The sequence below is a fragment of the Bufo gargarizans genome, chromosome 1 (assembly GCF_014858855.1).
Source record: "Bufo gargarizans isolate SCDJY-AF-19 chromosome 1, ASM1485885v1, whole genome shotgun sequence".
Lineage (NCBI taxonomy): Eukaryota > Metazoa > Chordata > Amphibia > Anura > Bufonidae > Bufo > Bufo gargarizans.
In genome coordinates this window covers 85,130,535-85,156,982 of record NC_058080.1, presented here as the reverse complement: position 1 = coordinate 85,156,982, position 26,448 = coordinate 85,130,535, and the positions used below count along the sequence as shown (strand labels likewise).

Here is a 26,448-nt window from a genome sequence, read left to right as displayed (position 1 = left end):
CAGGATCTCTAGCCCTCCATGCACCTGAAACTGAAATCTACTGCAGTTCCATCTTTCCATCGCTTACCAATAAGGTCTCCCCTTTTTCTCGACACAAATTTGTACATTTTGACACAACTATGCAGTCACAAAAGTAATTTAAAAAGCTTAGTAGATGTGCCCCTTAATTTCCTGTAATGTCCCTTTAATAAGTAGTCCTAATGGGATACATAAAGGGTGATTTAAATATCCATACATCTGGAGAACTGTGAACTGATCATCATAGCCTTGGGAAGTGGTCTCTGAGGACCCCATACTACTCTAGTTTTTACTTGAGGAGCTCTTGAAAGCCAGGCTGTACCAGGGAAAGATGACAAATATGAATCCTTCAAAAGGAACACATTACAAATGTGGTCACATTCTTAACACCAAATGTAGTAATCAATCTGTCCAGATGCATCTGTATGTTTTGTATATTTCCAATTACACAATATAGAGCATGGTGTGCGAATATAGTCTGTCGAAAAGTGACATTTTTATTGTGTGTGGAGACAAATCAGCTTGAATACAGGAGATGGACAAGGAGGTGGCAATGATCAGGTGTGAAATGATAGTTATTCTGGAAAAGAACTGGCTAATTCGAAGCATTAGGTTACTTGGGCTCATTTGACGAAAGAAGAAGAAAAGGATAGATAAAAACATAGAAAGAGAGTTAGACCGACAGACACACACATAATAGAAGGATAGATAGGCACATAGATAAAAAGACAGATGAACAGATATATAGCTTCCAGCTTGGATTTTGTATGATTTAATTATGGTTTTTAGTTTTCAGTCTAATCCCTCATTCACATGTCAGCGATTTGATAAGTGATTTCCCTCATGTGATTTTGAGTCAAAACCAGGATTGGAGCCTCCACAGACATGGGGTATGAGGGAAAGATCTGCTCCTGTTCTGTGCTTAGTGCCGCACCTGGTTTTGGCTCACAATTACTGATAGAAATCACTGACCGAAACACTGACGTGTGAATGAGTCATAAGTCTATAGTCATGAAACAAAACCCTGGCTCTATGGACATTACTATCTTTTCTTTGTACTCATCTTCCTTCCATCCACTGGTTAAAAGCGGTTGTGCATAACAGAGGAAAAATTACCAGGGGTCCGGGCATGACGTGGAAAAAAATAAAATAAATGGTCATAGCGTACTGGCTTCAGCACCACGGCTTCTGTCCTCGCCGCTTCCGGTCCCTGCAGGACTGAAAGCGTAACGTTCCCTCTACCATACATGTACATCACTGCTGCTGCCAGTGGTATCAGTGGTGACGTGTGCAGGAACGACACATGACTGCTAATCCTCAGCGGTGCCATTCCAGCATGTAGATGTAGTCAGCATTATTTTGACACCAGCTGTGCCGGATGGCCCTTCTCGGCTTGTGCTATACATGTATAGAGTACTGTTCGAGCCGCACAGCAGCTGTGCTCACTCGATCAGTGCAAGGGCCTGGCTGTTACTGGCAGCCAGACCCCTGCCTGCTTCACTGATGACTACAATGCCAGTGGATTAGCCCTTAGAGGCCATAGTCAATGCTGATCGTGGCATCTAAGGCATATACAGAGGAAGCTCGCTCTCTAACTTTATCGGGCCTGCCATGTATGAAAGCCTATGAGGCCCAACCCCCAAGGCTGGTTCTCATAGGCAACTGTTAGCGTAATACTTACAGTTTCAGTACAATTAAGCATGTATTGTACTGTATTAAAACAGGGATCAGACCCTCAAAAGTTAAAATCCCATAGTGGAACTAAAATAAAAAATAAAAAGTGTTTTATAAAAATAAAATTAAACGTTTCCAGTGCAAAAAAAATCACCCACTGCCCCTCAACAAGCCATTTACGAATGTAAAAACTAGAAAAAAAATAGACATAATATCAAGTGATCAAAAGGTTGTATGTACCCCAAAATGGTATCGCTGACATTACTTCATCCTACAAAAAATGAGCTCTCACACAAGGCCATCACCAGAAAAGTTAAAACATATGGCTTTCAGAAAATGACGACACAATAACATGATTTTGTTTTCAAAAATGCTTTGTGTAAAAGTGGTAAAAGGTAAAAAAAAAAGTCTATAAAATTGTTATCTCTGTAATTGTACTGACCAGCAGAATAAAGATAACATGACATTTTTCACTCGCGGTGAATGCTGCAATAACAAAACCTGAAGAGCAGAGGCTGCTTTTTTATCCTGCTTACCAACAGGCAAAATAAAAAGTGATTAAAGCGTTGTATGTACCCCAAAATAGAACCAATGACAATGACAACTCACCCCACAACAAAAATAATCCCTCACATAGCTCCTTCAAGACAAAAATTTTAAAAAGTATGGTTTTCAGTAAATGGCTGTACTACTGTCCTAGACGCTGTTCAAAAGTAACATGGCACCCATAAACCGATCCATTAAAATCTGCGATGCAAAAACCAAAAGGTGGTCTTTCCCCTTCTGATTTCTTCTGCTTAGCCAAGCAGCAGTTTATGTTTATATTTTACAGTATATTCAATATGTAACCTAACAATTCACAGGGTCTAGTGTGTCTTAGATGACAACAGATGGGCACAGCATTTTGGGCACTGAAATGTCATGCCTGTGGAAAACGTGCAATTTTCATTTTGCACTCCAGGGCCTCTACAGTTGTCAGCACAGGATGCATAAATCACCACATTGAGCCTCAAAATGCAAATGATGCTCTTATACTCCTTAGGAAAAAGATTAGGGCCACGTGTTTATAAAACCAGGATACATATTGTACTTATTGGGGGTTTCTTTTTTTTTTAATTTAACCTCAAAGTCTCTGCAGTTGACCAGTGCTGTTTAAATCACTAAACTAGGCCTTAAATGCACATAGTGCTCTTTCTCTTCTGAACCCTGCAGTGTGCCCAAACAGCAGTTTCCAACCAAATATGGGGTTCTGCTGTGTTCAAGAGAAAATGGGTAACAAACAGTTTGGTGCTTTTCTCCTGTTACATTTACATTTTTCATTTTCACAGCCAAATGTCTCTAAATCCTATCAAACACATGTAGGGTCATAGTGCTCAGTACACCCCTCAATATATTCCTTGAGTGGTATAGTTTCACTTTTTGGGGATTTCCACTGTAGGGATACCTCCGGGTATCTTCAAATGTGATACGGTATGTCGCTGGAAAACCATATCAGTAAAATCTGCCCTCCAAAAGCCATATGGCGCTCCTTCCCTTCTGGACCCTGCTGTGTGCCCATACAGTAGTCAATGATCACATATGGACTGCTTCCGTGTTCAAGAGGACATGAGTCACAAATTGTGGGGTTATTTTTTCCCATTACCCTTCATGAAAAAGGAAAATTTGGGCTTATAACATTTTGTTGGAAGAAAGGAATTTTTCGTTTTCACAACCACATGTTTCTAAATGTTATAAAACACCTATGGGGTTAAATTGCTAAGTACACCCCATGCTAAATTCACTGAAGGGTGTAGGTTCCAAAATGAGGTCACTATTTGAAAGTTTCCACTATAGGGTACCTCAGAGTCTCTTCAAATGTGGGTAATAAATGATTAGGTTTGAGTTTCTGTTAACCCTTGCAATGTTACAAGAAAAAATGGATTAAAAAGGAAACTGCAAAAAAAGTTAGAAATTTAAGCACCATTTTCCTTGTGAAATATCTAAAAGATTAACAAAGTTTTTACAAATTAGTTTTGAATCATTTGGGCCGTGTCGTTTCTAAAATGTGATCATTTATGGTTGGTTTGTATTATGTAAGCGCCTCATAGCGACTTTATATCTGAAATGGTCATAAAAAAAACTTGGAAATTTTCTTTCAAATTTTAAAAATTGTTTTGAAAATTGTAAGCCTTCTGTCATCCCCCCCAAACAATTTTTTTTTTATGACATTAACAAAATAATTGAGCAAATTAAAGTGAAACAAATTGACTTCAATTTGAATTCCATGAATAATTTGACTCAAATTTCCTCGTGCTTCATTGTAAAAATACATACCTCATCCATTTGCTCGCAGAGTGGCTGCTGCGACCATCTTGATTTAAGCACTTCAGCACATTTGCCGGGCATGGTGACGTCATTTATGATGATGGCTCCACGCCCGTGCAGCATGATACACATAGGCTCTATTAGGAAGGTGAAAATTTACTGTGGCAGGAAGGGTTTATGGCAATTTGCATTACTGTCATTAGTTTTTTTTTATGCATTAAAGAGGACCTTTCATGGGTCCAGATATTATGTTTCTCAGTGGGCGTCTACTTCTCCCTGGCTTTAGCGTGGTCCAATCACAGTAGAGCGGATCACAGCCAGGAAGAAGGTGAGGAAGGTGAGGATACGCCCATATCAGGCAGGAAACGTGAACGGGGCACAGTGGGTGAACAGAGCGGTACCCAGACAAAAATAGTGAGTGATATTACAGCCCTGCATTATGCCCTACATAGCCTGCTAGATATTTCATAATGTCTGGACACATAAAAGGTCCTCTTTAAGCTAGTCAAATAATGGTGGCTACATGTGTATGTGACCAAGATATCATTCAGCCAAACACATTGTTGATCCCCTGAACCCTCGACTCGACTATGCTTGCATGTTTTCTCACTGTAGAACTGCTAGGCAGGGCTATATTCACACAACTTACTTCTCTAGGCACTAGGCCTGAATACCTCAATGAAACAACCATTAACTATATATTCAGCAATTTACTTGCTTCTAAACAATCGTAACGATAATTGGTTAGTCTAAAAATGGAGTTTTGTTATAAATCAATTGTTTATCATCAATTTTGATGCAGTGAAAAAGACTATCTATGGAAGAACTGAGAAATGTAAATGCTATTTATTGTGACATTTACATTTGATGGGCCTCCCCCATGTTCAACTTTCAGTGACTGACAGCACATACACACTTACACAGAGAATGCTATTAATGACTTATAACACCTCACTGTGTACAACTATCAGTGACTGGCAACTATTGCATTCCAATCAAAGTTGAGGGCAGCATATCCATTAAAAGTTCTTTATTCATAATAGGTCCATAGAAAAATATACCAAAAAAAGCCAAAGAAACTGATGAAAAAGACTACTATGTAGTTTAAGTGTTGCACTTTCTTTGGCTTTTTTTGTACATTTTTCTATGGACCCATTATAAATAAAGAAATTTTAATGAATATGCTGCCGTCAATTTTGATTGGAATACTTATCTAATGACCACTGGATCTGGGATCACGGATGAGCTGATGCATTCCTGTGGAAGTCTGCATGGTACGTTGGTACTGCTCTCAACTTGTGTTTTTTCTGCCAACTATTGCAGTGACTGGGTTTGGGGTGGTCCCAACGCTACGCTGGGTCTTCTGGACACTGTCAAGGTGTCACCATGTAATGCTGCTCTCTGGAAGGGATGGTAAGGTGTGGTGCACCTTAATGGCAAATAAGTCCAGACAGTCAGGGTCTGCAGTAAACCAGTGTCCTTCTTTATTGGAGGAATTCCGATGCAAAACAATACAGGTGAGACATAGGTCTGGCTTTTCCAGTCTCCTCCCTGGTGAAGAAGGGTTTGATGCTGAGGAAAGGCCTGAGCTAGCTGTCCCTCTGTCTTTCTCTCAGAAGGCTGGTACACTGACCAAAGGCTGGAGGCCCACGGTCTGTAGCTCAGTAGTTCAGATGGCTCCTTGGTGACAGGGCTAGTAACTTATGCTCTGTGGCTCAGCATACCCATCTCAGTGTCTTCTTCTAGTCATTTATGCAGACTGGCAGAGTCTTCCCCCAATCACTGGTCTCTAACTGCAGAGCACTAGGGACTCTGACTGCTCTCCTTATATACCATTTCTAGCTAAACTGAAACTTTCTAATGGGAGGGGTGGAGAGGAGAAACTCAGCACAAGCAATTACAAAGTTACCACTCCCGTCTGGCATAGACTTACATTAGAGCTTCAATGATACTCAATGGCAATGACACAGCAGTTTTTCCAGAAAAAAACTAGTTTCCAGACATAACAGAGCTAAACCAGACATTCAAAAGGTCAGTCTGTCTGGTTTTAGTGGTAAACAAGTCTGGCTTTTTCCCTCCAAAACATGCTCTTCTTCAAACCCTATGGCAGCTGTGGAAATTAGCCGCTTTTCATTCAAAGTACCAAAGTCTTGCAGTATTAATTAACCCTTTCTACAAAGCCTCTCAAATACAGTGCAAATAAATAGTATATAAATATCACAATGTACATATAGCATGCAGTGAAACAGTATTAAAAGGTCAAGTTAACCCTTTAAAGTGAAATAAATTAAGAAGTTTATATATTTGCATAGAGGAAATAAGCAACTGTCCACAAATGTCCAAATGTCAAAGCACCCCTGCTCAGTGGACACTACACTATCTATGTATACACACTTACACTCAATCACTGATAACACCTCCCCCACATAAAACTGTCAGTGACTGATGGCTACCTCTGTATACATAGAAAAGAATACGTATAGCAGCACAGCAAAAAAAATTAAAGCCTTATCTCGTGGTGGTGCCAGCCGTAGTTCCCCCTTGGATGCGTCATATGGAAGAAACCGCAGCACTCACTTGTCCTCAATTCTATGGAATTTATTTCACCAGCAAAAAATGCGACGTTTCGACAGTAATGGTCTTTCTCAAGCAACAAATAGTGTGAATAGTAGCAGACATATATACACATACAACCCCTCCCAGTAGGTCACATGTCCTAATTAACCATGCAAATAATACCAATAGTGTGGATCCTCTGTAATCCACCCACCTGTGGTTTAGTCCAATGGCATTAAACCTATATTACATTTCCCACCTCTATCAAACACAGTGTCATAATCGTCCATCAATAAGATGGTGTTTACTCACAAGAAAATATTTCTAAAAGTCTGGTCGGCACATCATGGAGGGGACTTGCCTCATCTTCCTGTGTTGTATGAAAAGTGTGCGCATCCCAGCGTCTCCATGGTAGAGGTGCGCATGCGCTATAGACACGTGCAGGCTCCTGGAGGACGCCAACTGTCTAGCTCTCCTACTTGGTTAGTGCGCCTGCGCATCAGGTAAAGAGCTGGATTCCCTATGTTCTTCTAGTTGCTATAGTCACGCTTCTATGCAAATTAGATAGGCGTGTCACACTGAGGCTCTGGAGTAGCGATTTAGTACCTCTATGATGAATACACTATTGGTATTATTTGCATGTTTAATTAGGACATGTGACCTACTGGGAGGGGTTGTATGTGTATATGTGTCTGCTACTATTCACACTATTTGTTGCTTTGGAAAGACCATTACTGTTGAAACGTCGCATTTTTTTTCAGGTGAAATAAATTCCATAGAATTGAGGACAAGTGAGTGCTGCAGTTTCTTCCATATCATACCTCTGTATACACACATACACAGAGAATGCTTTCAACCACTGATAACATCCCCCTGTGTACAACTATCAGTGACTGACAGATATCTCTGTATATTCACTGACACAGAGAATGCTATCAATCACTGATAACACCTCCTCCATGTAAAACTATCAATGACTGAGAGCTATCTCTGTATACACACTTACACAGAGAATGCCAATCACTGATTCCACCTCCCCTCTGTACAACTATCAATGACTGACAGCTATCTCTGTATACACACTTACACAGAGAATGCTATCAATTACTGCTAAATCCTCCTCCGCATACAACTATCAGAGACTAACAGCTATCTCTTTATACACACTTACACATATGATGTTATCAATCACTGATAACACCTCCCCGTGTACAGCTATCAGTGACTGACAGCTATCTCTGTAGGCACACATACACAGAGAATGTAATCAAACACTGATAATATCTCCCCTGTGTACAACTATCAGTGACTGACAGCTATCTCTGTAGGCACACATACACAGAGAATGTAATCAAACACTGATAATATCTCCCCTGTGTACAACTATCTGTGACTGACAGCTATCTATGTATACAGACTTACACAGAGAATGCTATCAATCACTTATAACTAGTGATGAGCGACATAGGCAATATTCATTTTCGCCATATGTCTAAAAGTTTTCGCATAATATTCACAATAAATTAGCGAATTCTCAATCTTCAATTCTTATTTTTGCCATTGTGCAAATCGCCACTAATGATTTTTTTGCGCAATACTTGTAACTTGAAATTTTATCAGGTCTGAGTAGCACTGATTGGTGCACTAAGTATTGTTGTGAAATCACAGCACTATATCTGTAGCATGTATGTATGGACAGCAGAGAAACAGTAATTCCTATCATACTACCTAATAACACCTTGCACTGGAACCTATCGGCTACATTATATCACTATCTAACCTACACTGACTATCTCCCACTAACTATCTGTTATATATATATATATATATATATATATATGAGCTAACTAACTATCTAATGTAATTGGATAAGGAATAGGGTCCAGGTGAAATCACAGCAATGTCACTGATCTCTCTCTTAGAACTGCAAATAAAAGCAGAAAATGGCTGCTGGGGAGGTTCTTATATAGAAAAGGGGTAGGCAACTTTCCTATTGGTTGCTAGGGGTGTTGCTAAGCTTTGACAAATAAATTGCAGCTTTCTCATTGTCCCACAAGCAAGAAGCAGTAGTACTAATAAAAAAAAACTAGAATATTAGTTTTTACAAATATATAGAACTATATTCTAGATTTTAATGAATTCTCGAAGTGCCAATATTCATGATAAAAATTTGCGAATTAGAATATTTGCGGTCAACACTACTGATAACACCTCCCCCTTGTACAACTGAACACAGAAAAACAGTAACTTAAATGTATAAATTACATGTTTTACCAAATTTTTACCCACAAAACTACATATCAATCTGCTCAGCTTCTCCTACTCTATAAAATACTGCCCGCAGATTACACTGCATTTTGTCGCACCTGGTTCTCTTTAACAGTGTAAACTACAAGCTGGCAGCCTGGACAATAGATGGTGGGGCAGAGAACCAAAGGGTCACTTGCTCCATCATCATTCGAGAGCTCCCTCTACTGCCAGAAACCCACCAGATCATGTCAGAAGTTCAGTGGGAGGCAAGGAATAGAGGGAAAAAAAAGTTTTTTTTGCATGTGGCCAGGCATCCCCCTTACACACTCGGACTGTAAGTCTAGCTGCTGCTGCTGGTGAGTAGTTTCTTCAATAGATGGGTGAAGAAGACTGCTCATCAGCAACTCTAGACTTAAGTTGCTGCTGATGAAGCTTGTACTGTTCCTGCCCCCCCACCTTCCCCCCAGAATGCATTTTAGTGGAAAGTGAGCGCAAAGGGCCCCCCCTTGGTAAGACCTGCATAAGGATGGGTGATGGTGCACATAGGCAGCGACCAACTGACTACATAGGATATCTCGATAGTAGTTCAGTTTGTCCTCCCTCTCAGCGGGTGTAAAAAAAGGCCCCCATTACCAACCGGTAGCGAGAGTCTAACATGGGGGAGAGCCAGTAGTCATCCCTTTGCCAAATGGTTGACAATTCATCTGTCACTACGCAAGCAAGTGATCATGCATCTGGCAATTTTCGCAAGTGACTCGGGGGGACTCCCTGCCTTCATCTCCACTGCATACTGCCACGGTGTGTCTGGGTCCTCTGCCTCGTCTTCCTTATCACCCTGTAGCTCCTCTGGCTGCTCCTGCTCCTATTCTCTTGTCCACTGTGTAGAAAAACCACCCATTTTTCTACACATTGCTTGTGCTCAAATGTCCTCCTCCTCCTCTAGTTCAGCCCCCACAGGGCTCATGTGGCTGTGAGATTTAGTAGCCATGTCTATTGTCCCCTGGCCAGCCAGCTTTACCAGCATCTGTTCCAGGACATGAATCAGTGGAATGACGTTGTTCATCCTGTAGTCCTGGCAACTGACAAATAAAGTGGCCTCCTCAAAGGGCCCGAGCAAACGGCAGGTGTCACGCATGGCCTGCCATTGACTAACATCGAAGTTACACAGGGTAGTACCTCTGTCCGCCTCTACCATCAAGAAGTTGTTTATGGCCTTTCTCTGTTCATGTAATCGGTCCAACATACGTATGGAGGGTGTAATTCTAACGGGTGGAAACGTCATATATCAGCCTATGTTGGGGGATGCCGTTCTGCCACTGCAGCTCAAAGAGGGTGTGCTGTGCGGTGCATTAGTGGCTGAAGTGCATGCAAAGTTTCCCGACCATTTTCAGGATGTCTTGCAGATGGGCGGAAAACTTCAGGAACTGCTTTACAACCAGATTGAACACATGCGCAATGCAGGGCGCATGGCTCAGCCTTCCTTGACCCAGCGCCAACACCATGTTCTTCCCGTTGTCAGTCACCATGGTTCTGATTTTGAGTTGTCGAGGAGAATGCCAGGATTAAATTTCTTGAGGAAGGACACGGAGTAGTTTCTCCCCTGTGTGACTCTGTTAGCCCAGACAGAACAGCATGACACCACTGTGCCCTGCACATGTGGTATGCTGGAGGAGCACTGTGAATTGTCCCTGTAGTAGAGGCTGAGGACATGGTGGAAGATGAGGAGGCAGAGACGGACATTGTCGCAGGATCAACAGCGTGAGAATGTGGAGACGGAAGTGGCATCTCCTGGCCAAGTTGCTGGTGTGGCTGAGCAGGAACCACATTTACGCAGTGGGCCATAAAGGATATATATTGTCCTTGACCGTAGTTATAGCTCCACACTTCGGCACTGCTGTGCACTTTGGCAGACACTAACAGGTTCAAGGACTGGCCCACCATCTGTTCTACATGTGTGTGCAGGGCTGATACTGCCTTTTTGGCAAAGAAATTACGGCTTGGGACTCTCCACCTCGGCTCAGCACAAGCTAATTGTTCTCTGAAAGGTGCAGAGTCCACCACTTGGAAAAGGAGCGACTGCAGCACCAGCAACTTAGCCAGGAGCACATTCAGGTTCTGCGCTGTTGGATGAGTGCACGCAAACTGCTGTCACTTGGCAATCGCTTCAGTGATCGATTGCTGACTGAATGAGTGATGAGAAGTAGGAGGAGGAGGAGCAGGAGCATCAGGACCAGCAGATGATGGTAAGGACAGACAGCTCCCTTTGGCTGAGGTAGTGGAGCCTTGACTGCATGTAATTGGGTGCGTGCGGCAGGCTGGACCACCACATCAGAGCCACGGTTCTCCCAGGCCACTTTATGGTGACGCTGCATGTGTTGAAAAAGGGCGGTGGTGCCAAGATTGGCACCTTGGCCACGCTTCATCTTCTGCCCACAAATTCGGGCAGAAGTATGGTATTTTCCCCCAACACTCCATACTGACTGCCTGCTACCACTGCCTCCATGAACCCCTGCACCACTACTTCGGGGGCAGGTAGGCTCCTGCGAAGTGGGCGGTCTACTCTGGGCACGTTTGGCTCCTGACCGCCCACTTCTGCCACCTTGCTGACTCACAGCCACGCTACGACCTTGCTGGCTCAGCCGATGCCACCCTCTTCTCCTGATGATGATAAAGCACCTTCTTCACCCGGCTCCCAAGTGCAATCGACCATTCAATTACCGCTGGGAAAAAAAAGCATATTTTCAATTGGAATTTCTTTATTCAACACATTTTTTGTTTTTACTTTATTTTATCCACTTAATAGTCCCACAAGGGGACAATAACAGGCAATCTTTACAGTGCATTCCAATGTCAGTGCTATACTAACGTTGACCAGCAGGCTGCTCCAGATAGGCACGGCCAGCTGTAAAACATTTAAGACAGGCTTGGGGCCTATACCAGTTCCCAGCCTGCATTTACACACATCAGCACCCTTCAATCGCATTTGCGGAGTGCCGATGGTAGACAGAGAGAGTCCGCTCCCTCTGTCACTGCTTATATGGGGCGGGGGCCATTGCCCACAGCATGTAAGGAGTTATGCAGCCCAGAACGGCACTCCTGATGGTTCGGGCTGTTAGAGTAGGATCTCTCATGTGAAAAAGCAGAGGCCCAGCCTAAGGCTCCTTAGTGACGGCCCTAAAAAGGCGTATGGGCAATCACTAAGGGGTTAAACATACCGTATTTTTCACCCTATAAGACACACTCCCCCCCCCCCCAAAAGTGGGAGGAAAATGGCAGTGCATCTTATGGGGCGAAGGCTGACATTTTTACACTGATACTCCAGTGCACAGCGCGGCCAGCGTGTGTATCAGTGAGGAGGGAGGAGGGGCTGGGGGCCAGCCTTTAGTTTTGTAATGGCAGCGGGGCCTGGTGCAGTCACTGTATTCTATTGCACCGGGCCCCGCTCACTGTACTAATGCTATCTACTGTAACTGCAGGCAGGCAATGGCTAACTATAGATATGTTCAATCCAGCACTGAGCAGCCTGTACTTACGATCATAGCAGGCTGGAGGCAGGAGGCAGGGCGGGCGGACACTGGAAGCGTAACTTCCTACGTCACGTGCCTGCTCCGCCCACTTTATGAATGAAGCAGGCGGCGCAGGTATGTGAAGTAGGAAGTTACGCTGCCAGTGCCCGCCCGCCTAGCCTCCTGCCTCCAGCCTGCTATGAGCATAAGTACAGGCTTCTCAGTGCTGGATCGAACATATCTATAGTTAACCATTGCCTGCCTGCAGTTACAGTAGATAGCATTAGTACAGTGAGCGGGGCCTGGTGCAATGGAATACAATGACTGCACTGGGCCCCCGCTGCCATTTAAAAACTACTGTAGATGTCAGCCCCCACCCCCTGTATTGGGGGTCATTCACAGTGGCTGACACTGTTATGGGGGGGGGGGGAAATCTGTGGATGTAAAATAGCATAAGATGCTATTTATCTGTCATCCACAGATCTCCCCATAGCAGTGTCATGCCATCCACAGATGCCCCCATAACAGTGCCATCCACAGATGCCCCCATAACAGTGCCATCCACAGACGCCCCCATAATAGTGTCAGTCACAGACCCCCATAACAGTGCCATCCACAGACCCCTGTAATAGTGTCATTCATAGGCTACCATTAGTTCAAAGCCCACCAAAAGCACACATTTTGGTTCCAATTTTTTTTTTCTTATTTTCCTCCTCAAAAACCTAGGTGCGTCTTATGGGCTTGTGCGTCTTATAGGGCAAAAAATACGGTACATTGAAAATGTCACAGAAATGTCCAAAGAAAATGGAATGTCATGTTAAATTTTTAGACCAAAAACCTGACATATCTGGTTTGATAAATGACCCCCATAATCTTTTGTTGCTACTGGAAACCCTTAACTACAACATTTACGGCAGTAGTCAGGTTCCCATAGCATATTTTTACTTCTTATATTTCAGAACCATTTGTGACTTTTGTGATATTCTTGTAGGTTCAACCAATAGATACATCATTGATCTCTTTACTGAAAGCAAAGCATGATATATATCATCCGGTTGTGTCAAGCAGCCCAGTCATTCAAGTGAAACAGCCATCAGTTCAGGCTTTCCGCAAGTCTGTCACAGTTTTCCTTCCATGCCCTCCGAACCCAGAGAAAAAGAAGGCAGGAGATGATGCAGAAAATAAGAGGGCAGCAAGCGCTGCAGCTTCAAAAACCACAGGAACACGTCAGATTCGGTAAGGGAATTTTTTTTCACTGCTGTTCTAACTCTTATTAATACACTGAATTCTTTACCACGTTTTAGTTGCAGTTTTAAAGTTATTCACAAACGAGCATTTAATTATTGGAATATATTAAGCATTTCTGGTTTCTTTTAAAGACAAAAATAATCAGAGACTTAGGCGTCATGCACACAACCGTTCCGTTTTTTGCGGTCCGCAAAATTGTACCTTCCGCAATTTGCGGAACAGAACAGGTGGCCCATTGTAGAAATGCCTATTCAGACAAGAATACGACATGTTATATTTTTTTTGCGGATGCAGACAGCACATTATTTTATACAGGGTGGCCCACGAAAATGTAGCCCGCCTCCAATATCTCCAAATAAAACTGCCTGATAGTAAATCTGTCTTAGTTGTTCATAGAAACCAATCAGAGCTCAGCTTTAATTTTTTCAGAGCTGGAACTGAAAGCTGAGCTCTGATTAGTTGTCATGGACAACTAAGACAGATTTACTATTAGGCAGTTTGATTTGGAGATATTGGAGGTGGGCTACTTTTTCATGGGCCATCCTGGCCATTGCTGCCTTTCTGACTGGTTGAAATTACGTTATTTTGGGGCATTATATTTAGTGTTGAGTGAATCAAAGCATCCGAACTGGAATTCGATCCAAAGTTTAGGAAAAATTTGATTTGCAATGAATTTGAATTTCCTCGCACTTTGTGGTAACAAATTGTTTTGTATCCTAAAATGGTGGCTATATGTGTTACAAAGTGAAAGTAAGAATCCCAGGAACACAATATGACCCATAATGCTATGCAATCAGCCAATCAGCAGATAGCCAGCCCCTGTGATGTCACAGCCCTTTAAAAGTCTTTCCCTGTGCAGTCTCCACCATTTCACTGTGATCTGAGCATAGGGAGAGACGTGACAAGCGCTATGGAAAATGTTTAAGAAGCCTTTAATTGTGGAATATTGTTGGATAGGGACAGTGCAGGGACAGTGTAGGGAGTTTTTACACACTGTAGAGAAAGCAGAGGCAGAGACTGCAGGGACAGTGTAGGGACTGTAATCTGAAGCTGAAGGGATCCATAAGAGACAGAGCAGTTTGCATCAATCCTTGTGTAAGCCACATAGCTATTTAATTGAACAGTGTCCACCTGGTTTAATAGATAAGCAATTCCATTAGGCCTTGATTCTCAAATTGGGGTGAAAAAGCTGTCTAATTCTACTGTTGTTGGAGTGCCCACCTGTCATGGCTGTGTCATGGTCTGGTGTAGTGGATCATGAAACGTTTGCCGTTCATGCTTGTTGCTGGTGGCAACATTTTGCTTTGCATGTTTTGACACTTCCCCTTTAAGTTGTGTGTCCCTTCCCATCCTGGTGTATTCGGGGTTAAGATGTGTGCTTGGTGGAGCTGGGTGTGGCCTCTGTCTCTTCTTATACAGTGTTGTGAGCCTGAAGGTCAGTTGGTTGTTTGCCTGTACATGTGTAGGAGCTCTGCTCCTTTCTGGATTTGTTATCTTACCTGTGTGAGGGCATCCGAGTTGGACATCGTTTGTCTCCTTTCCCCTCCTCACCTGTTATGTTGTTTGGTGTGGTTTGTGTTGGGGTTTAGTTGTTTATGTCATGTCTGGTGTTCCATGTCAGGTCGGTTTGGTGTTGTGATCTGCATGGATGATTAATTTTCCCCTGTCTGTTGTTACCTCCGAAAGGGGGTCCCATTGGTTCCTGGAGGGGTGAACCTAAAAGATATTTGCAGCCTTGCCTGGAGCCACCTTGCATCGGTGTCCGCATGGGGCTCCAGGTTGTTTTGGTGTTTTTCCATCTTTGCTGTGGCAGGTAAGTGTTTGATGTTCTGGTGTGCTGTTGTTTCTCCAGGTGCTTACCTGCCATTCAGTTGCTGCTGATTCTATTTTTTCCCTTCTGTTACTAGGCCGCTGGAGACTCCGGTTCGTCTGTTTCCTTGAGGAACCGGTTGTCTCCTATCCCTGATCTCTATGCAAGGGACCGTTAGAGTCAGTAAGATCCAGGTTCGAGTGTGTGAGCACCCCCTAAAGGTTGGACCCCCATGCGTACACCGATGCAAGGTGGCTCCAGGCAAGGCTGCAAATATATTTTAAGTTCACCCCTCCGGGAAACCAATGGGACCCCCTTTCGGAGGTAACAACAGACAGGGGAAAATATCAATCATCTATGCAGATCACAACACCAAACCAACATAACAGGTGAGGAGGGGAAAGGAGACAAAAGGAGACAAACGATGTCCAACTAGGATGCCCTCACACAGGTAAGATGACACATCCAGAATGGTCCAACTACACCAGACCATGACACAGCCATGACACAACCTCCCCTCAAAGCCCTCCCCAAAAAATAACGGGGAATAATAAAGTAAAAAAATTCTGATTCTGTGTCAGCACATCCCCCAAAACTGCCGCCAGCATGCCAGAACCACCAACTAGGCCCCTGACAGCCAGCCAACAAGCAGTAAGGAGAAACCATACTGAACACCGCGTCCATCTCAGACACAGTTCACACTCTGGGCGGCTATCAGCAAGCATTCCCAACCAGCACACAGCCGCTACACCAAAGGAATGCTGCCAGCAACCAGCCCAAGAGCAAGGAACAACTGAGAACTGAACAAGGGGACACACCAACACAAGCAACGATTCAACAACAATGGCAACACCTGTTACCCAGAACCGCGCCATTAACAGTAACTCTCCTTTCACCCTCCCTCCGGAGGATAAGCATGTGCGCCAGAAAATGGCAGGTGACACATACTGAACCCTCTTTCGAAGGCACCAAGCGGAGAGGCTCAGTTGGACATACTGTCATGGTGAGGAGTGGGGGAAACCCCCACCGTATAATTAGAGCTATTACTAAGCCCGAAAACAGGGATAGGGAGCAGGTCACCTCCTACAGCCGCCCTAATCCTGACCCTGATTTCCTGACCGTATGAGCGCCCTCTAAAGGTGGGAGAGCTCATACACTCGAACCTGGATCCTATTGACCCTAACAGTCCCTTGCATAGAGATCTGGGATAGGAAACAAACGGGTCCTCAAGTAAACAGACAAACCGGAGTCTCCTGTGGACTAGTAACAGAAGGGAAAAAATAGAATCAGCAGCAACTGAATGGCAGGTAAGTGCCTGAAGAAACAACAGAACACCAGAACATCAAACACTTAACTGCTACAGCAAAGATGGAAAAACACCAAACAACCTGGACCCCCATGCGGACACCGATGCAAGGTGGCTCAAGGCAAGGCTGCAAATATCTTTTAGGTTCACCCCTCCGGGAAACCAATGGGACCCCCTTTCGGAGGTAACAACAGACAGGGGAAAATATCAATCATCCATGCAGATCACAACACCAAACCGACCTGACATGGAACACCAGACATGACATAAACAACTAAACCCCGACATAAACCACACCAAACAACATAACAGGTGAAGAGGGGACAGGAGACAAAGGGAGACAAACGATGTCCAACTAGGATGCCCTCACACAGGTAATATGACACATCCAGAAAGGAGCAGAGCTCCTACACATATACAGGCAAACAACCAACTGACCTTCAGGCTAACAACACTGTATAAGATGAGCCAGAGACCACACCCAGCTCCACCAAGCACACATCTTAACCCCGAACACACCAGGATGGGAAGGGACACACAACTTAAAGGGGAAGTGTCAAAACATGCAAAACAACATGTTGCCACAAGCAACAAGCATGCACGGCAAAAGTGTCATGGTCCACTACACCAGACCATGACACAGCCGTGACACCACCTGAGTGTCACAGTAACTGTTTCACTACCAGAAAAGATTAGCTATGTATGTTTCTGCAATGCAGAGTGATGTACACCAAGATACATTCTCCCTGCAGGCCGGGATATAGCTGATTTAATGTAATTCATGATGAATTAATTCAGAACGAAGCAAAATTTGGGGAAAAATTGGACAAAGCATCCAAATAGATTTTTTTTAAACTTTGCTAATCTCTAATTATATTCATCAGACAATGATTGTTTAAGAACCACCTTGTTCAAACCTGTAGCTGAAAGTTCCTGAGTGTCAGTGCCAAATCTGCCCCTTGCCCCTTGTCAGCTTCTGTCCTCTTATGTAGAATATAAACATTTTGGCCTCCTTGGGCATCAGGGCCTGAGTTTTACTACAATCTTTACATTTGCTATAGCATTTGTACTGATCTTGCATGATAGACAAAGACAGAATACAGACTGTCATATACAGTGGCCTGCATTCTGATTTTAGAGAGAAATGGCAGGGACGTTTTATGTTCTTAAAGCTCATGATCATAGAAGTATTTAAGTAGTAGGTGTATTTAGCAGTAACTGTATATAATTCCATAGTGGTCATCACTTCTACCCTTCATAGTATGACCCCACCCTTCTATCTATGTGATAGATAGCTTCATTTGGGTTTGGCTGAGCTGGTGTGAGTTTGTCTCTGGTGTTCCTGCTCGTCCGTCTACAGAAGTTAAGTGTTGCGTTTGCTTGTATTTGTTATATTCCCTGTTGTTTGTATCTGAGCCTAAGACAGAGACTTTCATTCATCCATCTGGGGAGGAATGGGTTGTCTCTGGTCCTAACCTTTTCCAGGGCCTAATAGGGATATAAAGGCCTAGGTATCCTGCATATGAATATTCCTACCTTCAGGGTCTATTCATATTGATAGATAGTTAGGGCCAGGATTAGGGTTGTCTAGGAGGTGACCTGTTTCTTCCCTAGTTTCCAGGCCCAGTTACTGTTCCCCTAACCTCCTGTGTTCAGTGTGGAGTCCCCCCCCCCCCCCCCACACTGACCGTGACACTATCCATCAAGCTACATTTATTTCCTATCGACTGCAAGTTCATGCACAATCCCTAGAATGGGGGTTTGGAGCCATCTGTTCCAACCGCTCTATTGAAGATTTATGGTGCAGATAGAAGCGGTTGAGCACTGTACTTGCCTTTTTTTCACAGCTCCACAACACAATTAAAACATGACTGCAGTGATTAAGAATAGGGAAGGGGATGGGGGAGGGCAACACTCGGAACCCATGGACTAGTGAATGATAGAAGTCTCAGCAGTTGGGCCGTCAATGATCAGACATGTATTTCCTATGCTGTGGACAGAAAGTAGCAAAGCATGAATGATCCCTCCCCACTTAGTTGACAGTAAAAGGAACTGCAGTAGTTCTAAAAGCAGTAAAACTATGTGCAATTAAGGAATTAAAGAATTACTAATTGGGTCATATTGCAAATAATCTGCACAAAGGAGAACCTGCAAATGCCAAATAGCAGAAATCTTCCACTCTTACAAGCGGCATGTAACAGAAACCATAATAGATTCATTTTCCCATGGAGCTTAATGGTGTTAACAAATGGCTTGCTGGCAAAAATATTGCAATGATCAATGGAGCCCTTAAAGGATTCCCTCAAAAAATATTTAGATAAATACTATATTCCAAAGTACTGTATCTTTATAAATGTTAGACAAAGTACCATTACAGTAAGAAATTGCTGAACAATGTATGTATAGGTGGCAAATTATCCATAAATGTCTTTTTTCTTATATTACAGAGCAGTCAGTGCCTCAGTGAGGAAACACGGTGATAATCCTAGTGAATTACTGAAACTGCTGGCATTAAAAGAAGATCAGTGGATTGTTTTAGACGACATTGTGGTAAAAAATGTTCAGAATGGCATAGTCTCATTTGAAGTGACTGAACATATGGAGAGGTAACTCGACCAGAATTGCAGCAATGATCCTGCGTTGATCACTATGAAATTCCCTAGGACAAAGCTCTTTTCCATCAATATTTGCAACAGTGCTGTCTATTTGTATGACAGCGATGACTAACCTACGGCACTCCAGCTGTGGTGAAACTACAACTCCCAACATGCTTCATTAATTTGTATAGAGTTCTAAAAACAGCCAAGCAAGTGTGCATCTTGGGTGTTGTTTTACCACAGCTGGAGTGCCAGAGGTTCGCCATCACAGTTATATGAGGACCATGAGTGAACAGCCATTTCAGGTTCAGCCACCAGGTTATTCCGAATGTTTTGTAAGCATTACTGTGCATTTTTAGCTTTGGTATTTTCTTTTCAGCATACACTTACAAGTCACAGTTTTTTTGCAGACTGTAGCAAGATTTCTTCCTTTATTTTTATTTTTTTACATTTATATTTTTCTCCACCTTCACAACTTTCCATGGCCTTTTTCAGAGACGAATATCCAAAGTATTTTTCTTCCTTCAACTTGCTGTAGAGTGAAAATGCTAAGTTCTGGGAGGTGTGCAGTACTTGGCCTAAACCAGTTATTATATTTAATCTTTGCTCCCAAACCTGTTCTCAGCCATAGGCAAAAACAGCCTTGACAAGTGACAGCTATTATGGCCATGTCTGTGTTGGGTCACATGACAAGACCCTGCAATGTCAATGCCTTCATTGTATACACTGCGAACATATGTGCAATTGGGAAGGTAAAAACTGTAAAATATGTGCAAACAGCTATGTAAAAATATGACGCTGTAGAGAAAAGGTCCTTGATTGCTATAAAAAGGCATGTTAATAGACATTAAGGGGTTAAGCATGGGCAGGTATCTCAACTACTCTCAGGAGACATCTGCTTAACTTTACATCTGTATGTACAAAGCTTACACATTTTTATTCTTAAATATCACCATATTTTATTCTTAATCAATATCTTCTCATTCTCTCGTGTTACAGATTTATTGTAGTCCGTCTTTCCTCAGCTATGGACAACACTCACTTGATTAGCTTTATTCAGAGCCTGGAATATGCTATCTACAGCTCAGTGGTCCACGTTGTACTATATAGAAAAATTGATAACTGTAACAAAGCCATTGTTGAGCTGGTTCCATCCAAGGAATTACATTGGGAAATCCCTGCTCTAAGTGAGGCAGGATACACTGGACCCCCTGAACCATCTGAGCCAATTGAGCTTCAAGAGGGAGACCAAATTCACTTTAGATTTTGTGGAAACATAACGGCATCAGGTAAAACTAATTTCTACAATGTTCTAAGACTAAAAAAATTGGTAAGATTATATATCATTGTTGTGAATAAGCTATTGCTTTATTCTTGTAAAATGGATTAAGACACTTGAATAAGTGCACGGCCACACGGTTAGGTTTCTGTATGCAGTTTTGGAAGCCAAAAATGGGAGATAAAGTACACAGTACACAGAACAGATACAATTTCTCTTTTTGAATTCACTTATGGTTTTGGCTTCCAAAACTGCATGGAGAATCTCCGCTCACACAAAAACAAAGGACAGTATCTGGGCAGGAAATAAAAGAGTTTTTCAAGTATTATTAAAGGGGTTGACCATTTTACAATGGCATTTCTCAAAATGCCTTAACCACCTCAGCCCCCCTAGCTTAAAGCCCCTTAATGACCAGACCACTTTTTACAATTCTGCACTACACTACTTTCACGGTTTATTGCTCGGTCATACAACTTACCACCCAAATTAATTTTACCTCCTTTTCTTCTCACTAATAGAGTTTTCATTTGGTGGTATTTCATTGCTGCTGACATTTTTTTTATTTTGTAAATGTAAATTTTTTAAAATAAAACTACATTTTTATATTAATTTTTCTCTAAATTTATTGTTCTACATGTCTTTGATATAAACCAATTTATTGGTTTGGGTAAAAGTTATAGCGTTTACAAACCATGGTACAAAAATTTTAATTTCCGTAATTTGAAGCAGCTCTGACTTTCTGAGCACCTGTCATGTTTCCTGAGGTTCTACAATGCCAAGACAGTAGAAACACCCCACAAATGATCCCATTTCGGAAAGTAGACACCCTAAGGTATTCGCTGATGGGCATAGTGAGTTCATGGAAGTTTTTATTTTTTGTCACAAGTTAGCGGAAAATGATTTTTTTTTTATTTTTATTATTTTTTCTTACAAAGTCTAATATTCCACTAACTTGTGACAAAAAATAAAATTTTACATGAACTCACCATACCCCTCACGGAATACCTTGGGGTGTCTTTTTTTCCAAAATGGGGTCACTTGTGCGGTAGTTATTCTGCCCTGGCATTTTAGGGGACCTAAAGCGTAAGAAGTAGTTTGGAATCCAAATGCGTAAAAAATGCCCTGTGAAATCGTAAAGATACTCTTTGGAATTTGGGCCCCTTTGTGCACATAGGCTGCAAAAAAGTGTCACACATGTGGTATCGCCGTACTCAGAAAAAGTAGGGCAATGTGTTTTGGGGTGTATTTTTACATATACCCATGCTGGGTGAGAGAAATATCTCTCTAAATGACAACTTTTCAATTTTTTTTTATACAAAGTTGTCATTTGACAGAGATATTTCTCTCACCCAGCATGGGTATATGTAAAAATACACCCCAAAACACATTGCCTACTTCTCCTGAGTACAGCGATACCACATGTGTGACACTTTTTTTGCAGCCTAGGTGCGCAAAGGAGCCTAATACTAATCTGTGTGGGACAAGTGACCACTCACTGTGCGGACTGCACAAAATACTGTGTTCAGAAGAGAGCGCATGTAGTGAGAGCTGTCAGTAATGAGAGATATCCTGCTTATAACGATATGGTTCTGACTGTAGATCGCTGCACTAACGTTATCAGCAGAAATATCTACTGTGTCTACAAATAATGGACTTTCTACAGAATGGAAAGTGAGAAATAGATCTGCTGATTACAAGCAGCCTGTATGTAAGTGGCTGCTAGCTGTGCTGTGTAACAGGATGTGGGGGCGGGGCAGCAGAGCTGGTGCTGGTGCATGTGAAATCAACAGGAACGCCCACAGAGCTGAGGAATCATGAGAAACAATGGGTGAATCTCATAGAAGAGAATTTCTGAGAGCATGTGAAGCAAAGCTGATACCAGTAAACAAACAAGTGCAATTTTATTATGTGCTGCATTACAATAAGATATGGGGTTATTGATTTTTAGTGCACAAAGGTGTCCACAGCCTTTAACCATTCTTTGGTAGAATGATGTGTGCTTATGGTCGTTATATGTTCCTTTAGAATTTGTTCTATTAATGACGGCAAACCGTCCTGGCTCATATGCAGCAAAACAGGCCCAATTCATAATACTACCACCACCGTGTTTCACAGATGTGATGAGTTATTTTTTTATGTTAGAATGCAATGTGTGCCTTTCTCCAGACATAAGGCTTCTCATTTAAACTAAAAAAGTTATATCTTTGACCTCATCCCTCCTTAATACATTGTTCCAATACATTGTTTAGAAAATTGCAGATGGGCAGCAATGTTATTTTTAGAAAGCAGTGGCTTTCTCCTTGCAATCCAGGGACTAATAATGGTCTTGAATTTCCTCTTAATTGACTATGGATTGGTGGAGTCCAAACTCTTTAGAGATAGTTTTGTAACCTTTTCCAGCCTGATGAGCAACAACAACACTTCTTCTGAGGTCCTCAGAAATCTTCTTTGTCAGACCAAGAGATCCTGTTCTTTAAATAAAACAGGTTGCTCATTCACACCTGATTGTCATCCCATTGATTGAAAACACCTGACTCTAATTTCACCTTCAAATTATTTGCTAATTGTAAAGGTTCACATACTTTTGCCACTCACTACATCATTGGATCATTTTCCTCAATAAATAAATGACTAAGTTGAATATTTTTTAATCATTTGTTTGATTTAGTTATCTTTATCTACTTTTTAGACTTGTATAAAAAATCTGTTGTAGTTTTAGGTCAAATTTATGCAGAAATATAGAAAATTCTGAAGAGTTTACATAGTAAAGGTCCAATATTGACGGAGTAAAAGTGCCCACCGGACATCTGCCACATTCATGAGCTGTGAGATGGTGTCAGTATTGTGACTTGTTCACATGACCCCTTTCTTAGACTGATACTGGCTAGAGGTACCTCTGGTCAAAGTTATACGTCTGGAACATGCACAGAAACACTGCTTCCTGTATTAGCGCCAGATGCCTTCACTTGCCTTTGCATAAGTACTGCTAACCAGGAGCACGCTCAGGCAAGTTTCAGGCATGTACAGTACACTGAACATATCCATAGTTTCCCAGTGACAAAGTGGCAAAAGAGTGTCCTTTGGACCTACACTTACCCAGTATGAATCTGTATGCCCAGTATAGAATAGCATAGTGGACTATGCTACCAGTATTAATGTGCAGTAAACTATGTTATGACATAAAATGTGTACAAATTTATACTGTATGTTATACATTGCATCTTACAATGTTAGCCTATGGGTGACATGTCTCTGTATTTCTATACATCAGGATCTTTTGCAGCCATTTGAGGTATAATTCGGGAAGATACTGTATATTCATCTGACATAGACATCTGATGGAAGGAAGGCTCTTAACAGATGAGAACAGGGCCTTAGCAAGGAGTTGATTTTGCTCATCAGATTATATTTGATGTTTTATACATTTAGAATTGAGTTTCCCTAAATGATGTCTTTTATGTCACTTATATTGTACTTCCCATTTATTTTAATGTCTAGGGACTGCACATTGATGACTCTCCACTAAAACCACAGCATGATTGCTACTGGCTCAGTGGTTTTGGTCCCACCAATCTAATCTTTACCCATCTGTTCTTTATGGCTTTCCCGACAGACAAATCAAACTAAATGAAAAGTCTCAAACCCAATACATTCTCTACCAGAAGACCTTGTAGATGGCTTTTAAATGTGATAATGATTTTATTATATGTTTACTAATAGATGGTCAAGAGTCCGGAAACACATTTAAACTCACATTTCATTCACAAAGAATGCAGAAAAAGTACTTGGACCTTAGTGTTGTGGATGAGTTTGGAAACTATAGTTCCCCACATTATAAGGGGACTGCTGCCTTTTATATAATATCCAAAGAAGAAGTTTCAGAAAGTTACAAGTCGGGACTGTCCAAAGACAATTATATACAGCAACGGAATCCAGTCTGCAAGCTGTCAGTAATACTTCCAAAGGTATATGCTTGCTAATTAATTGTATTATACACTTTTAGAAATCCATTAATTTTAAGGGTTTCTGTACAAATATAAAAATGTATATTTTTCTATTTTTAAGGACACATCTTAAAGGAACACTTACATCAGAAAGGGCCTTTTTAAAACTCAATATTCATAGAAAGTCTTTTTTATTTCAGGAGTAGTATGCCATTAGGTGAGGCTGTTTACCATGCTAAAAGTACCAAAAGGAAATTAAAAAGTCAAAACAGAATGTAGAATATATGCAGCAACTTCAAAAATTGGTTAATATGTTCCCTTTAAGGTTACAGATTTTTTGGGAAAAAACACTTAGTTCAACGTGTTTCTTGGTGTACTGTATTTTTCTAGATTTACTAATCTTACTAATGGCTGTCTAAACATTTACCAGATTTATTACAGTGGCTCAGGCTGGATGCAGGCATAGATAGGTTTTATTTAACTGTATACCAATTATTGGTTGGCTTAGTTGGAGACCAACCTTTACACAAGAATTGTGATACAATGTCAAATATTAGGCCAAAGTCCTTTATTTGAAGCCAGATATCTTTTTTGGTAAATCACTCTACCTGTCGAGCTAAGTGCAAAGGAATTCACTGGAACTTGATGTGTCAAATTGTGCTAAAGATGCACCAAATTGTATCAAATTGCATCAATTTCCACCAAATTGTGGCACAGTATATAGCAGTGTCCAAGTGCACTGACATTAATAAATGTGGGTCATTGTGGCAACATATAAAACGCATTCCAAGCAGTGCATTGTTTGTTGCATTATTTCTTTACTTTGTATATTTTTATGAAGCATGCACTAGGTACAGTATGTCTTTTTTCATGCATTTCCCCTTAGACTTCTCTATAGGACAGTAAACATACAAGAAAAATATGCATGTATAATGTATAAATCAAAAATGTCACCATATAAACAAAAATGATGGTTTTGTTAAGCCAATTTTTTTTTAATAAATAGGAAGTTTAAGTGTAATTATACATACAGCATTTTTTTGGGATAAAATGCACATCTGTTGATGAAGCTTTCCATAAAGTTTCTTGAACCAAAGCCAAAAGTGTATTCTTAAAGGGTATTTTAAAGTGTACTGATCTGAGACTGATGACCTATCCTGAGGATAGGCCATCAAAAGTAAAATCCCAGACAAGGAATGTAGCTGAAGGCTCATGGCCCCTGGTGCAAGAGTTCAGCTTGGGCCCCCACTTCATCAGGGCTTTGTTGCCAGGGGCAGGGAAGCACATAGCCTTCGTCCTGTCTCAGGCAGAAATTGAAACAGAACCCTCCCCCCTCTCTATGCCAAATTCTTGACCTAACCCCTTCCGTCTGCCAAAGGTGAAACTTGACCAGCATGTACTTTCTATAATACCAGTATTTTCTGAAGCACAAGGGTCTTTGGGCCCCCTCAAGCTCCGGGGCCAGGTACCTGTGCACCTCCTATAGCTACACCCCTGGCCCAGACAAACTCTTTAAGGAATGGGAAATACGGTATAAGGGTCCATTCACACGACCAATGTTTCTTTCCTGATCTGTTCCGTTTTTTGCGGAACAGATCTGGACCAGTTGCGTACCTATTCATTTTCAATGGGTCTTGAAAAAAATCGGACATTGAAAATGAACGGGTACGCAACTGGTCCAGATCTGTTCCACAAAAAACGGAACAGATCAGGAAAGAAACAATGGACGTGTGAATGGACCCTAAAGGAAAGACTTCAGATTTTTGCTTGAAAAAACTGCAATGGTGCTTTTCCGAAAATGCTGTTCCTAAAACCACCATTAGTGTTGTATTTTTTTTTTTTTCCTTGAATAAAGTTTTTCTCTCTATCATTTTGTTTATGGTGATAAGGCATTTTAGGTTTAAATATGCAAACATTCAAACCGTTGAATGAGATTGGCGCTAACTTTTAAAAATT

The 26,448-nt window shown here is 41.8% G+C and overlaps 1 protein-coding gene across 1 annotated transcript in view; it reads left to right on the top strand.

Annotated features, from left to right (window-relative positions):
* The window catches only part of DTHD1 (death domain containing 1), a 70,837-nt gene that overhangs the window by 33,610 nt on the left and 10,779 nt on the right, over window positions 1-26,448 (top strand). The window contains exons 4-7 of the mRNA XM_044276072.1: window positions 13,300-13,544; window positions 19,120-19,278; window positions 20,269-20,558; window positions 24,269-24,513. Of these exons, the coding sequence (XP_044132007.1) occupies window positions 13,300-13,544; window positions 19,120-19,278; window positions 20,269-20,558; window positions 24,269-24,513 (939 nt within the window). The remainder of the gene's footprint in view (window positions 1-13,299; window positions 13,545-19,119; window positions 19,279-20,268; window positions 20,559-24,268; window positions 24,514-26,448) is intronic.